General features: G+C 37.7%; 1 protein-coding gene across 4 annotated transcripts in view; it reads right to left on the reverse strand.

Moving 5' to 3' along the window:
* arhgef9 (Cdc42 guanine nucleotide exchange factor 9) overlaps positions 1 to 13,828 on the reverse strand; it is a 154,191-nt gene that overhangs the window by 40,597 nt on the left and 99,766 nt on the right. For all 4 annotated transcript variants that reach the window (XM_062964103.1, XM_062964104.1, XM_062964106.1 and 1 more), the window contains 2 exons: positions 9,734 to 9,928; positions 3,280 to 3,459 (listed from right to left, as the gene is read on the reverse strand). In XM_062964103.1, coding sequence (XP_062820173.1) covers positions 3,280 to 3,459; positions 9,734 to 9,928 — 375 coding nt within the window. The remainder of the gene's footprint in view (positions 1 to 3,279; positions 3,460 to 9,733; positions 9,929 to 13,828) is intronic.

Genomic DNA, 13,828 nt, shown 5'->3' on the forward strand with positions numbered 1-13,828 from the left:
ATCTTTGGTTTAGGTAAAGGTAAAGGCTTTCCTCTGACATTAGGTCCAGTCGTGTCTGACTAAGTTGTGTCATTTCTAAGCCGAAGAGCCAGCGTTGTCCGTAGACACCTCCAAGGTCATGTGGCCATAGGCATGACTGCATGGAGCTGTCAGAGCGCGTGGTTTGGATAAACGCACATGCAGCGGAAGATCAACGAAGAATCACTGGCACCAATAAGGAGGCTGAAGCCTGTTTGGCTTTCGACAAAAGATTTACTGACAAACGGAAAACTCTCAAGACGATATATACATACAGAGTGCCGAGAGGTAGAGAGCAGAGGGCAGAGGGAAAGAACAGATAACACAGCAAGCTATTAACACAGCAAGCTATTTATAACCAATAGCTTGCTGTGTTATCTGTTCTTTCCCTCTGCCCTCTGCTCTCTGTCTATTTGCACTCTGTATGTATATGTCGTCTTGAGAGTTTTCCGTTTGTCAGTAAATCTTTTGTAGAAAGCCAAACAGGCTTCAGCCTCTTTATTGGTGCCAGTGATTCTTCGTTGATCTTCCGCTGCATGTGTGTTTATCCAAACCGTACGCTCTGACAGGAGCACCATTACCTTCCCCCCGGAGTGGTACCTATTGATCTACTCACATTGACCTGTTTTCGAACTGCTAGGTTGGCAGAAGCTGGGGCTAACAGCAGGAGCTCACCCTGCTCCCTGGATTCGAACATGCAACCTTTTGGTCCGCAAGTTCAGCAACTCAGCAGTTTAACCCGCTGTACCATCAGAGGCTCCTATCTTGGGTTGTACATGCAATAATGTCCAATAATTATTCCAATTTTCTAAATTCCATTTTTTCCATCTCTCCATCCCCAGTTATTCCTGCCTTTCCTGCTAGAATTATTGCTTTAAGTAGATCTTGGTTCTTCGCAGCGATGTTCTTATTCCCCATAATTGCCATTAACATGCGTTCCCTGTTAACCTGAATTGTTATTTTGAAAAGTTTCTTGATTTTTCTAATTATCTTATCCCATTATTATTATTTTTTGCATTTAAACAATCCCACCACATATGTGCATACCAGCCTTTCTCTACCTTACAATGCCAACACATTGAGCTTAGTCCTGTTCCCATGTTTGCTAGTTGGGCTGGTGTCATGTACCATTTCCAGATAAATTTTCTTTCTAACTCTTTATGTAAATGTGTAATGTAAATGTGCTTATGTATCATTTTAATAATAATAGAGTAAAATAATACATGTAATAATAATAATAAATATAGGAAAATAATAAATGCAATAATAATAATAATATCAGAGTGAAATAAATAATAATAATAATAATAATAAATAGAGTAAAATAAATGTAATAGAAGCAACAATAATAGAGAAAAATAATAAATGTAATAATACCAATAATAATAGAGAATAATAATAAATGTAATAACAATAATACTATCAGGGTGAAATAATAAAATGTATTAACAATAATAAAAATAGAGTAAAATAAATGTAATAGAAGCAACAATAATAGAGAAAAATAATAAATGTAATAATACCAATAATAATAGAGAAAAATAATAAATGTACCATATATTCTTGAGTATAAGCTGACCCAAATATAAGCCAACCAAGGACCCTCACCTGAGTATAAGCCAAGGGGGGCTTTTTCAGTCTTAAAAAAAGGGCTGAAAAACTAGGCTTATACTCGAGTATATACAGTAATTTGATGTTTAATAGGCTTTTCCTTAATCTCTTCTTATTATCCAACATTTTTGCTTATACAACGTTCTGCTGGCCTATTTATGTTGGATAAGTATTTTTCCCGTTTAAGTTTGTTATATAGGCCTAATACTTTTATCCAGTTTTTATTTCCCACTTTTTCTAATCTCCCACCCATGGGAACTTTATTTTTTTTTTGTTATTGGGAAAGGCATTTTGCTCCAGCCTTCAAGTGAAGAAAGGGACCCCCGAGGTTCCAATGGAAGAAGTGATGAAAATCTGAACAAAGCCTGGCAGATGCATCCTGGGCATTCGTGGTGAGATCTTTTTTAATGGCTCTGCAACGTCACGGGGGTGAAAGGCTGCTAAAAGGAATGCAGTTGCATATAAGAAGGCCCAACACTTGGAGTCTTCTTACGTAACAGCTAGGAAAGCACTCTCTTTTCCCTCAAGGAAACCAAAAGTGAAAAAAGCAAGGCTGTGTGTGTGCTTTTTAGCTCCCCTTTGATGTATTTGATGCAGCACTGACCGATCTATCAGCTCCGGAAGTGTTGGGCTTATGTAATAGGCAAGGAAGAATGGGCTGGAGGACAAGGCAACCGATTCCTTTTGTGTTTATGAGAGTGCCTTGCACAGCAAATGCCATCACCAGGAAATCTGCTACAATGGGAGGGAATTGAGGATTACAACTCCCATGATCTTTTGCCGCTGCGGCACCTGAGAGCCAGGAGAAACTCATGGCGTCAATTATTTTGGATAGAAGGGCTGCGAGATTGATGAAAAAAAATGTTTAGAAATTCATTACAAAATTAGAATTAGTGTTTCGTTTCTAAAGTATTTCTAAAGTGTCGTTAGTGAAAATTTCGTTATATAACAAGAGTAACAAAATGTCATTACTTTTTTATTAAGGTAAAGGTAAAGGTTTTCCGCTGACTTAATGTCCAGTTGTGTCCGACTCTGGGGGTTGGTGCTCATCTCCATTTCTAAGCCAAAGAGCCGGTGTATTTATTATTATTATTATTATTATTATTATTATTATTATTATTATTATTACAGTAGAGTCTCACTTATCCAATATAAACGGGCTGGCAGAACCTTGGATAAGCGAATATCTTGGATAATAAGGAGAGATTAAGGAAAAGCCTACTAAACATCAAATTTGGTTATGATTTTACAAATTAAGCACCAAAACATCATGTTATACAACAAATATGACAGAAAAAGTAGTTGCGCTGAACAAGAAACTAACTCTGGGAGAATTCCGAAGTTAACAAAATGCAAATGAAAAAGTATTGGGTGAGCTTCGATTCTTAATTTTTTGGTGCATGTCAGATATCACATCATAAGTACTAATTAAAATGAATTTGATCCAATTTATGATGACTAACGAAAATTTTGCACAGCTCTATTGGATAGTAATAGGTTTCGGAAATCCAGATATAACTGTTGCCAGAGCTCTCTTATTACCATTTTCTATGCAAGCGAACCCATTGCAAAATGGTTACAGTTACTCATTCTTTCTTTGAGAAGGAAATGAACAAAAAGGTTGGAAAGAAAGGAGAGATCTTGTCTTACATGCTCCAGGAAACACGGTCCGATTTCGCTGAGATGCGGGTCCTCATTGTTGTACTGCTTCTCCAAGTCCCTCACAAAGCCCATCTGGAACCGGTAGATGTCCTCAATGTTGCCAAAGATGATCTTCAACTGGTCATCGCTGAACATGTCCCGCCTCTTCCGACATTGCTTCAAGTAACCCTGGAAGAGGAGGCCAAGATGAATGATCGCTTAGAAAAATGGAAACAAATATAGCAGGCCCTCAACTTTAGGGGCACAGAACCCCCATATACGTGAATTAAAAACACTATTCTTTTACCCTGAAAGAAGACCTCTCTAGGTTCTCCATGGGCAAATTCCATCAGATCTTGGCCACAGATTCACTCTCGTGATCCCTAGAAAGGGATTCTCCCTAAACATCTCTAGGTCTTCCACTGCAAGTTTATGGTCAACATCTGCCAGAAGTTGTTCATGGAATTGCCATGGAGAATGTAGCAATTCCTAGGTATGATACCTCACAACCTCTGAGGATGCCTGCCATAGATGTGGGCGAAATGTCAGGAGAGAATACTTCTGGAACATGGCCATACAGCCTGGAAAATATACAACAACCCTGTGATCCCAGCCATGAAAGCCTTCGACAACACATTTTCGCTGACCTGTCCTCTTGCCCATTAACAGTATAATACGAGGGCTATCCAGAAAGTAGATTACGTCTTGGAATTAAAAATGAACAAAGTATAGGAGATAACATTTACCATATGCAGTTGAAAGCCACACCCAAATACCACACCTCACGTAGTTGCCATTCAAATCTAGGCACTTATCACAGCGATGGATGAGCTTTGCAACTCCTTTCCCACAAAACTCTGCCGCTTGCTTCCTCTTCCACTTGTTTCCAACAATGGTGGCGTGGCTGGCAACTGCGGAAAAGGGTGACCAGCTGGTTGAGAATGCAAGCGGCAGAATTTTGTGGGGAAGGAGTTGCATTCATTGCTATGGTAATTGTCTAGTGGGCCAGGAACGGACACTCTCACCTGTGTTTATGTAACCAGGTGAGTTCAAATGGAAATGGCTTTGAAACAGGGAGAGTTCTGGCTCTGTAAAATCCAGAATTTTTGGAAAGAATTATATGTACGTTTTCCTGAGCGGTTGCCCTGGAGATGTTAAAGTTGACCATATCCGGGAAACCAGGTGTTTCGCCCAGCTTAGCCGAAGGATAGGTCAGTTGGGGTCACTACCTTGGCTTAAAACACACACCAAGTTCAAGCCCCTTTAGTTATACAGTAGAGTCTCACTTATCCAACATAACCGGGCCGGCAGAACGTTGGATAAGCAAATATGTTGGATAATAAGGAGGGATCAAGGAAAAGTCTATTAAACATCAAATTAGGTTATGATTTTACAAATTAAGCACCAAAACATGTTAGACAACAAATTTGCCAGAAAAAGTAGTTCAATACGCAGTAATGTTATGTAGTAATTACTGTATTTATGAATTTAGCACCAAAATATCACAATGTATTGAAAACATTAACTACAGAAATGCGTTGGATAATGCAGAACATTGGATAAGTGAGTCTAGGATAAGTGAGACTCTACTGTATTTCCAAATCACAAAAGTTGAATTCAGGTAATGTTTTAAATAAAGCTTGCCCATATTTCAATCCACACTGTTGTCTTATTTCAGTGGCGGGATGGCAATGAGATTTACAGAATTTAGTTCTCACAAGGGATTCCGTACGTTTCTCGTTTGGGCCTTGAAATCTCAACTATTTTCCTATGTAACAAAATTTTAAAAATTGTGCGTTCCTGGTTTGAGACTGTTTATTGTGCGGTCCTTACTTTGAAAGTACTGTATATACTCGAGTATAAGCCAACCCGAATATAAGCCGAGGCACCTAATTTTACCACAAAAAAACTGGGGAAACTTACTGACTCGAGTATAAGACGGGGGTGGGAAATGCAGCAGCTACGGGTCAATTTCAAAAATAAAATAGATATTAATAAAATTGCATTATTTGAGGCATTAGTAGGTTAAATGTTTTTGAATACGTACAGTATACAAAACTGTAATGTAAGATACTAATAAGACTTTAATAAGATAAGACTGTCCAACTCTGAATACCTATATACTCAAGTATAAGTCGACCTGAATAGAAGCCGGCCATAATATATGCAATAATAATAATTATGCAATCTATATATATTAAAGGTTAATGAAATTTCGGCCTAGGACAAAACAACAAAACTACACATCCCAGAAACACTAAACTTGGCAGCACAACCCCTCATCCATGCCTCTACGTTCATACAACAAAAAGGTCCAGCTACTCCAGAAAACGGCCAGGCTTTGAGACTGCAAGGCTATTCACTGCTATTCCATCTGGCCAACAAAGGATTCCCATAAGCCACAGCAACGCATGGCCGGGCAAAGCTAGAACAGTAGAGTCTCACTTATCCAAGCCTCGCTTATCCAAGCCTCTGGATAATCCAAGCCATTTTTGTAGTCAATGTTTCCAATATATCGTGATATTTTGGTGCTAAATTCGTAAATACAGTAATTACAGCATAACATTACTGCGTATTGAACTACTTTTTCTGTCAAATTTGTTGTATAACATGAAGTTTTGGTGCTTCATTTGTAAAATCATAACCTAATTTGATGTTTAATAGGCTTTTCCTTGATCAGTCCTTATAATCCAAGATATTCGCTTATCCAAGCTTCTGCCGGCCCGTTTAGCTTGGATTAGTGAGACTCTACTGTAGTAATAATAAGATCAGAGTGAAATAATAAATATATTAATAAAAATAGAGTAAAATAATAAATGTAATAATACCAATAATAATAGAGAAAAATAATAAATGTGCCATATATTCCCGAGTATAAGCTGACCCAAATATAAGCCAACCAGGACCCTCACCCGAGTATAAGTCATGGGGGGCTTTTTCAGTCTGAAAAACTAGGCTTATACTCGAGTATATACAGTAATTTCTTTCATCACCGTGGATGTGCAAAAGGCAGCAATCTCATAGCTAACAAGCACATTTCGGGTAAAATGATGGAAAAGCTTTTGTTAACGGCACGCCAATAAAAACACCCCTCTCCTCATCGCAAGTGCATTAAATGAGCATTACAGCACATAAAATAAGCTTTCTGAACATGATTTGGTTCTATTGCTTGTGATACTATCACCCAGTATAAGCTGACCCAAATACAAGCCAACCAGGACCCTCACTCGAGTAAAAGCCGAGGGGAGCTTTTTCAGCCCTAAAAAAAGGACTGAAAAACTAGGTTTATACTCAAGTATATACAGTAGTTGTTCTACTCCAGAAACTTTGTTCTTGTGCCACGAACGGGATTGAATTGGTTGAGATTCATTGAAAAACCAGAGCAAAATGTGCTCCAGGATGTCCCTCCCGCAGAAACAACACTTTTGCAGTTCAATAAACTTTCTCCATGTTTTCAAATGAGACAACCGATTAGGAAAAAAATGACATTTACAACCCAGGAACAAAAACCGTGCCACATAGTGTTTTGAATGGGCAAATCTTCCATTGAGTGGGTCTGGGGCTGAATTCCCGTGGGCTGAAGACACAGAAGGCCGGGCGCATGGCTTTTCCGGTGCATTTGCTCCCCTTACGTAAGAGGGATGTCATGTGTCGTCAGTGCCGCGTCTGTCAGTTTTGCTCAGATTCAAGGGATAGATGACATGATGGAGGATCGGAGAAGGCTTTGCTGAGCGGGCGGCTATAAATAGCCTCCAAAGCATTTCCCTCCGAAGTACTTTTCCATGTAATCCCTTGTGGCCTTCTGCAAAGTTGGGGAGTCTTTCAGGGAGGTTAAGTGCTAAGTTTGGAGAGCTTCAGACACGGCGTGATGCAAACCCATCGCCTCTTGCAAAAACAAAAAAATTAAAAGAATTATATCTAGTGAATACCCTACAGCTGTGGCGTTGTATTTATGTGTATATTTATTTCAACAGGCTATAATCGGAGAGCACGCTTCTGGCAGAAAAACCGTATCATTTCATGCTTGCTTGTTGCTGTTGCATGACTTCACATCGATCCTGATTTATGCCAATGCTAAAGAGGAAATGTACATGTAACTGAGAAAAATATGTCTAACTCAACAGTGTTGTCTTAGTCCTGGGAAATGTCTTCCAGAAAAAAGAGGCTGAGACTGTGAAGGTTGCATGGTCTATCTCCTTTGCTATGATGCCAAGAGACTAGAAAATCGGTTACTTAGCAAGGAACAAGGAATGGTTGTTCCCTGACTTGAAGTCCAGTCGTGTCTGACTCTGGGGGTTGGTGCTCATCTCCATTTCTAAGCCCAAGAGCCGGCGTTGTCCGTAGACACCTCCAAGGTCATGTGGCCATAGGCATGACTGCATAGAGCGCCGTTACCTTCCCGCTGGAGCGGTACCTATTAATCTACTCACATTTGCATGTTTTTGATCTGCTAGGTTGGCAGAAGCTTAGCCTTACATGGAGATGAGCACCAACCCCCAGAGTCGGACACGACTGGACTTAACATCAGGAGAAACCTTTACCTTTTTACTATTGGTATTATTATTATTATTACTGTATTATTACCATACCGTTGCTCTTATTATTGTTTCTAGATTATTACGATTTTGCTATTGTTGTTATTGTTTATATTATTATTTCTTCTTTTATCCCTTGACATTGGTGCCCCCGATGGTGTAGCGTGTTAAAGCGCTCAGCTGCTGAACTTTCAGACCGAAAGGTTGCAGGTTCAAATCTGGGGAGCAGAGTGAGCACCCGCTGTTAGCCCCAGCTTCTGCCAACCTAGCAGTTCGAAAACATGCAAATGTGAGTAGATCAATAGGTACCGCTCCGGCGGGAAGGTAATGGAGCTCCATGCAGTCATGCCGGTGGCCACATGACCTTGGACAATGCCAGCTCTTCGGCTTAGAAATGGAGATGAGCACCAATGCCCAAAATCGGACACGACTGGACTTAACATCAGGAGAAACCTTTACCTTTTTACTATTGATGATATTATTATTATTATTATTATTATTATTATTATTATTATTATTCCTATTATTACTATATTATTATCATACCATTGCTGTTGTTATTGTATTTAGATTATTATGATTTTGCTATTGTTGTTATTGTTTATATTATTATTTCTTCTTTTATCCCTTGGCGAAGACAGAAGAACGGCCTCCCTCAGGGGAACGTTCTTGCTCCACCAATGGCCAGAATCAAGCATATGCTCAGGAAAAAGCTGGAAGCTGGAGAAGGTTTAAATTGCCTCTGCGTCTGTCTCTGCCTCTGTTCTATGTTATATGGCATTGAATGTTTGCCTTATATGTGTACAATGTGATCCGCCCTGAGTCCTCTTCGGGGTGAGAAAGAAGGGCGGAATATAAATACAGTAGAGTCTCACTTATCCAACATAAACGGGCCGGCAGAATGTTGGATAAGCAAATATGTTGGATAATAAGGAGAGATTAAGAAAAATCCTATTAAACATCAAAATAGGTTATGATTTTACAAATTAAGCACCAAAAACATCATGTTATACAACATATTTGACAGAAAAAGTAGTTCATTATACATTAATGCTATGTAGTAATTAATGTATTTACGAATTTAGCACCAAAATATCACGATATATTGAAAACATTGACTACAAAAATGCGTTGGCTAATCCAGAACGTTGGATAAGCGAGTGTTGGATAAGTGAGATTCTACTGTGTGTGTGTGTGTGTGTGTGTATATATATATATATTCTCTCTCTCTCACTCTCTCTCTCTCTCTCTCTCTCTCTCTATATATATATATATATGGAATATGCATAATTCCGATGGAGTAAACAACAAAACCACTGGACCAAATCACACCAAATTTGGCCACAAAAGACATTAGTCATCCGATCAATCTGCATGCGGCAGCGTGTCAGCAAAAATGGCTAGGCGTGTCAGTGCTGACACGCGTGTCATAGGTTGGCCATCACTGCCCTAAAGTGTCATTTCTTTTACTTAAAGTAGTTAGAACTTCTTCCTCTGCTACTTTTAAACCGCAGTCACCCCTGTGATATACGATCACAGATTCTCTGTTCCTTACCAGGACACAGACTACATTAAATAAATCACCAAACTTATTTTAAACCGACTCAAAATGAACAATTGAGTCTCCTTGATCCCCTCAACCTAGGATCAATCTTCCCTGTGCCTCCTCAGAGCACAGACTGAATCCCTTTTTTAAACTCTGCACTTTTTCAACAAAACGGAGTTAGCTCCGGCTACTTCTCCATGGCAACCAGCCTCTGAGTGTTGAGATGCAATAACTGTAATACTTACCCTTTTAAAACACAAACACACCATTAAACATAACATCTGTAAACCAAAAATTCATGCTTCATTACACCCAGCTCTCTCCCTGGTCAATCCACCCCTCCATCCCTTTCCAAAGAACGGTCCAAGGGACAGATGCCTACCTCGCAAATGTCCTTCAGATGCTTGATATAGTGGCGCTCGGTGCTCATGATTTCGTTGATGACGTTAGCTCTCATCTGGTCCCGGTTCTGGAGGGTCCTGCCCAGGCAAAGGCAGTCTGCAGCGCTGGGGTCCAAGTGCCCATTCTGAACTTCGCTCGGGCCTTCCTCAACTCCATCTTCTTGGTTGACCCATAGCTGTAAGGAAAGGCAACACAATGACACAAGAGTCTCACAACCTCTGAGGATGCCTGCCATAGATGTGGGCGAAACGTCAGGAGAGAATACTTCTGGAATGTGGCTATACAGCCCGGAAAACATACAACAAGGCAAGAGTCTTTTCATCCCTGCCCCTACGCTACTGTTGTTGTTGTTGTTGTTGTTGTTGTTGTTGTTGTTATTATTATTATTATTATTATTATGGATTTATTTGTACATATCAACACAGCACAAATGCATATTAAATCCAAGTGTCTGGGGTTTGTCTCTGGATATCGGGCTCTTCCCAAGGGCCTCGGATATTATAGACATTTTTGCAGAATGAGCGCAGTTCCAAGAAGTGTTGCCTTCTGCAGGATGTGGATTGATGTTCTGTCCAAATTAAGGCTTTTCCAGTGCTATTATTATTATTATTATTATTATTATTATTATTATTATTATTGATATTGGTGCCCCCGGTGGTGCAGCGTGTTAAAGCGCTGAGCTGCTGAACTTGCAGACCGAAAGGTCGCAGGTTCGAATCCAGGGAGCAGAGTGAGCGCCCGCTGTTAGTCCCAGCTTCTGCCAACCTACCAGTTCGAAAACATGCAAATGTGAGTAGATCAATAGGTACCGCTCTGGCGGGAAGGTAACGGCGCTCCATGCAGTCATTGCTTATAGCCACATGACCTTGGAGGTGTCTATGAACAACGCCGACTCTTTGGCTTGGAAATGGAGATGAGCACCAACGCCCAGAGTCGGTCACAACTGGACTTAACATCAGGAAAAAGAAACCTTTACCTTTTTACTATTGATGATATTATTATTATTATTATTATTATTATTATTATTATTATTATTATTATTATTATATTATTACCATGCCGGTGCTGTTGTTATTGTATTTAGAATATTATGATTTTGTTATTGTTGTTATTGTTTATATTATTATTTCTTCTTTTATCCCTTGGCGAAGACAGAAGAACGGCCTCCCTCAGGGGAGCGTGCTTGCTCCACCAATGTTCAACATTTACACAAATGACCATTTGTGTTATTTTGCACTGTATTGTTATGTTATTTTGCACTGTATTGTTATGTTATTTTGCACTGTATTGTTATGTTATTTTGCACTGTATTGTTATGTTATTTTGCACTGTATTGTCCATTTCAATCGTGAAATACCTTCCCCATTCTGGCACATTCTGTACTGGGTTTTATGAATTAGTCTCCTGTTTTAATATTGTATGCTTCATGTCGATTTTATCAATTACTTTACTGATAATTGAGGTTTTATTGGTATAATTGTTTTAATGTTTTATCATTGATATTTGATTGTTTTATCGGGCTAGGCCCCATGTAAGCCGCCCCGAGTCCCTTCGGGGAGATGGGGCGGGGTATAAAAATAAAGTAGTTATTATTATTATTATTATTATTATTATTATTATTATTATTATTATTTGCCATTGCCAGAAGGGACAGAGAGTTTCATCTATGCTGATGATCGTGCCATCACCGCCCAAGCAGGGAGCTTTGAAGAAGTTGAATAGAAGCTTTCCGAAGCTTTAGGTGCTCTTACTGTCTGTTACAGGGAAAACCAGCTGATTCCTAATCCATTTAAAATGCAGATGTGTGCTTTCCACCTTAAAAACAGACAAACATCTCGAGCTCTGAGGATGACTTTGGAAGGAATCCCACTGGAGCATTGTGACACACCAAAATACCTAGCAGTTGCTCTGGATCGTGCTCTGATTTACAAGAAGCACTGCTTGGCTATCAAGCAAAAAGTGGATGCTAGAAATAATATTATACGAAAGCTGACTGGCACAAGTTGGGAATCACAACCAGATACAGGGAAGAGATCTGCTCTTGCGCTTTGCTACTCTGCTGTTGAGTACACATGCCCAGTGTGGAATACATCTCACCACGTTAAAACAGTGGATGTGCCTCTTAATGAGACATGACACTTTATCACAAGATGTCTATGCCTTACACTGTTGAATAAATTATACTGTTTAGCTGGTATTGCACAACCTGACATCCGCCGGGAAGTAGCAGCCAATAATGAAAAGAACAAGGCAGTGACATCTCTGGTTCATCCTCTGTTCAAAAATCAGCCAGCAAGAAAATGCCTTAAATCAAGAAATAGCTTCCTAAGATCTACAGAGATACTCGCAGGAACACCTCAGCAAGCGAGAGTCCAAAAGTGGCAGGCTAAAAACCAAACCACAACCCATTGCTGATACAGAATGAGAGACTCCCTCCTGCTGTTATTATTATTGTATTTATATTACAGAGAATATATGGTACATTTATTATTTTTCTCTAATATTATTGGTATTACAGTAGAGTCTCACTTATCCAAGCTAAACGGGCCTGGCAGAACCTTGGATAAGTGAATATCTTGGATAATAAGGAGGGATTAAGGAAAAGCCTATTAAACATCAAATTAGGTAATGATTTTACAAATGAAGCACCAAAACATCGTTATACAACAAATTTGACAGAAAAAGTAGTTCAATACGCAGTCATGTTATGTTGTAATTACTGTATTTATGAATTTAGCACCAAAATATCAAGATATATTGAAAATATTAACTACAAAAATGCATTAGATAATCCAGAACCTTGGATAAGCGAGTCTTAGATAAGTAAGATTCTACTGTAATAATATTGTGCTATGGTAAGAATATAATATATTGTTTATACACATAATATTGATACTAATATTATAATGTAATGCAATATAATGATAATACTAATAATAATAATATAATATAATAATATTACTAATATTATAATGTAATGCAATATAATAATAATACTAATAATAATACAATATAATAATATTAATTATATATTAAATGCAATATGGCTTGGATAATCCAGAACCTTGGGTAAGCGAGTCTTAGATAAGTGAGATTCTACTGTAATAATATTGTGCTATGGTAATAATATGATATATTGTTTATACACATAATATTGATACTAATATTATAATGCAATGCAATATAATGATAATACTAATAATAATACAATATAATAATATTACTAATATTATAATGTAATGCAATATAATAATAATACTAATAATAATACAATATAATAATATTAATTATATACTAAATGCAATATGGCTTGGATAATCCAGAACCTTGGATAAGCGAGTCTTGGATAAGTGAGATTCTACTGTAATAATATTGTGCTATGGTAATAATATGATATATTGTATATAGACATAATATTGATACTAATATTATAATGTAATGCAATATAATGATAATACTAATAATAATACAATATAATAATATTACTAATATTATAATGTAATGCAATATAATAATAATACTAATAATAATACAATATAATAATATTAATTATATACTAAATGCAATATGGCTTGGATAATCCAGAACCTTGGGTAAGCGAGGCTTGGATAAGTGAGACTCTACTGTAATTATCATTGTTATGATTGTTGTTGTATTTATATTATTACGATTTTGTTATTGTTATTTTTTATTTATTATTATTATTATTTCTTCTTTTATCCCTTGCTTGGGATGCAAAACTGTCCACAACATATAAAGACAATGCCATTTAAAAGCTACAACATACAAATATCAACATAACATTAAACATGCAAATCAGCAGAAGTCAATTAAAAGAGTTAAAATAATAATAATAATAATCATCATCATCATCATAAAAACGATAACAATAACAAAATTGTAATAATATAAATACAACAATAAGGCTTGGATAAGTGAGACTCTACTGTAATTATCGTTGTTATGATTGTTGTTGTATTTATATTATTATTACAGTAGAGTCCAGCATATCTATCTTGTTTGCTATGTCATAATAAAATAATAATAATGTGCTATAGATACAGCACATTCTTTA

This window comes from Anolis carolinensis, unplaced genomic scaffold (genome assembly GCF_035594765.1).
Source record: "Anolis carolinensis isolate JA03-04 unplaced genomic scaffold, rAnoCar3.1.pri scaffold_12, whole genome shotgun sequence".
NCBI classification, from domain to species: domain Eukaryota; kingdom Metazoa; phylum Chordata; class Lepidosauria; order Squamata; family Dactyloidae; genus Anolis; species Anolis carolinensis.